Source organism: Branchiostoma floridae, chromosome 15 (genome assembly GCF_000003815.2).
Source record: "Branchiostoma floridae strain S238N-H82 chromosome 15, Bfl_VNyyK, whole genome shotgun sequence".
Lineage (NCBI taxonomy): Eukaryota > Metazoa > Chordata > Leptocardii > Amphioxiformes > Branchiostomatidae > Branchiostoma > Branchiostoma floridae.
In genome coordinates this window covers 7,441,934-7,445,407 of record NC_049993.1, presented here as the reverse complement: position 1 = coordinate 7,445,407, position 3,474 = coordinate 7,441,934, and the positions used below count along the sequence as shown (strand labels likewise).

Below are 3,474 nucleotides of genomic sequence, written 5' to 3'. Positions count from 1 at the left end.
ATCTACTGTTGTCTCTGTCCCTGGTGATCCGACACGCAAGAGGGCTGGGACCGAGGGTGATACGGAATACACCGTGTTGTATTCTATATTTATCCCTGTCTCAGGTGCTGAACAACATTCTAGATCTGTTGTTGTCCCTGTCCTTGGTGCTGATTGACATTCTAGATCTACTGTTGTCCCTGTCCCTGGTGCTGATTGACATTCTAGATCTACTGTTGTCTCTGTCCCTGGTGATCCGACACGCAAGAGGGCTGGGACCGAGGGTGATACGGAATACACCGTGTTGTATTCTATATTTATCCCTGTCTCAGGTGCTGAACAACATTCTAGATCTGTTGTTGTCCCTGTCCCTGGTGCTGAATGACATTCTAGATCTACTCCCTGGTGCTGATTGACATTCTAGATCTACTGTTGTCCCTGTCCCTGGTGCTGATTGACATTCTAGATCTACTGTTGTGCCTGTCTCAGGTGCTGATTGACATTCTAGATCTACTGTTGTGCCTGTCCCTGGTGCTGATTGACATTCTAGATCTACTGTTGTGCCTGTCTCAGGTGCTGAACAACATTCTAGATCTACTGTTGTGCCTGTCTCAGGTGCTGAACAACATTCTAGATCTGTTGTTGTCCCTGTCCCTGGTGCTGAATGACATTCTAGATCTACCGTTATCCCTGTCTCAGGTGCTGAATGACATTCTAGACTTACTGTCATCTCTGTCTCAGGTGCTGAATGATGTTACATAGCTATTGTTACACCTGTCCTTGGTGCTGAATGATGTTTATATAGCTGTTATACCTGTCCTTGGTGCTGAATGATGTTTACATAGCTACTGCTACAGAAATCAGTAATATCCTGTGAAATCAAATAACTGATCTGTGAAACTTCTTACCGCTACATGTCTCCCAATCTCCAGGAAAGAGTCTGCTTTTAAGTGGGTCTACAAGAAAAACAAATCAAACATCTCAAAAATCAGTTAGTATACATATTGTTAAGTCATCAGCGACAGAAGCATGCGACTTCCACAAGTTCTTGCCAGTCTTTTCGAACTAACACAGATACAATATGATACAGAGAGAAAGTCACACACAAGGTGAAAAGCTTAGTGGTAACAACTGAAATGTGGGTAAGATAAATAGGTTTACCTCTATAAAAGGCACGAGGGCCGATCCCTCGAGGATAACAAACATGTCTGTGATGGGGTCAATGGCCCCGTTCTCCACCAGTAGATTTCCCCAGGCGAGCAGTCTGTCTTCATAGTTCTGTAGAGAGACGTCCGTGCCGCTGGACACTCCGCTGGAACTGGCCATGTAGTCCTGTTTGACCTTACAAGTCTCCGCGGAGGTTGAGGGTGTACAGGGGGTACTGGCACTTGAGGAGGAGTCCGCGGCACCACCAATGTTTCTGTGGAGCTGGGATGTGCTCGCCTCCCCCGCAGCATTGCAACTTTTTGTTACGGTGTTGTCGGCCCTCACGCACTTCTTCTTGGCGTCCCCGCTGGAGGAACTAGAACAGCAGGGGTCCGCCACCGTGCACAACTGTTCACAGATGGACTGACTACATGACGGCTTACACACCATGGAGATGGGACAGAACGGCTTACAGGACTTGGGGCTGGCGTTCGCACTCGAAGCAGATGACGAGGACGCCGTGGCGATCGCAGACTCGATGGGAAAGCTGTTACATTCAGTTTTCACGCTCCCCGTGGAACTGCTGCAGGTGCTGTTGAGGTCGGTGACCCCACCGTGCCCCTTCCTCAGTGGAATGGCTGGGACAGTGCTCTTGGTGGAGTTGATGTAGGGACAGTGCTCCACAAAAAGTTTTCTTAATTCCTGGTGAATTTTTTCCAACACTGCTTCAATCTGGAGAAAAAAAAAGGTTTCATAGTCATTATGATATTTTGCATACTTACTTTTATGCAAATGTAAGATACCATAGATACCATAACATAGATACCATAACAGTAAAATCATTTGGGTCATGTACATCACACTGGAGGAGTGTCAAGCTGTCAATCACTATGTTATATCAATACTGTAGTAAAACAATACAAGCCTGGAACACTAGATCATGACCTGCATTGAAGTCTGCTTTTGAAATTAAGCCTCCAGCCACTGAAGAAGTTGCACACAACAAAACCGGTTTGTCTGACAGGCTGAATAAAGGTTCAGAAACTTGCACTATGTAGCTCCAGATGTCTCACTGAGAAATGACTGCGGTGCGATAGATGTCTGTTAGCTGAGGGATAAGTCCACTCTTCTATATATTGCTTTTGAAATTAATGTTACAGTAGATAATTTTGCAATGTGAATAAGGTCAATATTGACCTATGTATTCCATATATCCTTTACTTATCATAGTATTTGCCTGGCTTAACAACACACTGGAACTGAACCTGTCGTATGACTGTCAGCAAGTGTGGCAACTCCTGACATGTGCCTCACCTGTTTGTCTTTCTCCTTCTGTGCTGCGATGTAGGCATTGACATCCCAGCCTGCTAATGGAAGAAAACAGTCATTAGGATACAACTGGACACCTGGTACCAAACATTGACAGTACAAACCTGTTAACTGCATGACTGATTAAATGTATGTTTCCCAAAGTGAAAAAATATTGGTTTTACAGGTGTGTTTTTCTTTTTCTTTCTTTACTGTTTCTTCTGTCATGAACCAATCAGAGCTTGTCAGTGCAATCAGCTGTTACAGCAAATGTGAACAAAATGTTAGCTGTTATGGCAAAAACAAATGAAATACTATCTTTTGCAGCGAATCAAAAATTCATTTTGTTTCAAATTTACAAACATTTAGGAAAAAGAATATGAATGCGTCAATTGGGAATTATTACGCCATACAAATGTTCCAAACATAGCTAACATTTTTAGAGAGTTTTTTCCATGCTCTGTCACTAAGTAATTGAAAAAAAGTGTATCACTAACCCATCTGTCCAGGCCTGGACACGTTGCCATGGCCGTACCCTGTCCCTGGTTTCCAGTACTGCTTCTCTTTCTTCCCAGAGGTAGCCTGAGAGAGACACAAGTTTCACAACAGAGTTAATAAGGTATCAAACACTGTTACAGTTACAAGCTAGTGTAACTGATGAGTCAATATCGTAATTCTAGCAAACACACAAAATGTGCAAATTTCTATTGATTCAGAAATACTTTTTACTTTGTAAAAAAAATGATACAAAAAATCTTTTCCAAAAGGTTGATGATTATTCTTGTCAAACTTAGCTCTACATGCATGTAGGCATATACTATATAGTATGCCACTGAATTGCGTGACCACAAGTTCACAACACAGCAACACCAAGGCACACAACAACAACTTGTTATACCTACCGGGACTCCAAAGCCCTGAAGCATGAAAGGAAGGATAGGTCATATTGTATCAGGTTTTTATCAAATACAATATGCTACAAAATTATTATACTGTACAAACATATTTGTCACCCTAAAAATCTGATAACATGTAAGTGAC

At 42.7% G+C, this 3,474-nt stretch overlaps 1 protein-coding gene across 1 annotated transcript in view; it reads right to left on the bottom strand.

Moving 5' to 3' along the window:
• LOC118432013 overlaps positions 1 to 3,474 on the bottom strand; it is a gene marked incomplete in the record, with an annotated part of 48,969 nt that overhangs the window by 13,668 nt on the left and 31,827 nt on the right. Inside the window, 5 exon segments of the mRNA XM_035843489.1 lie at positions 888 to 935; positions 1,141 to 1,857; positions 2,440 to 2,489; positions 2,931 to 3,015; positions 3,336 to 3,350. Coding sequence (XP_035699382.1) covers positions 888 to 935; positions 1,141 to 1,857; positions 2,440 to 2,489; positions 2,931 to 3,015; positions 3,336 to 3,350 — 915 coding nt within the window.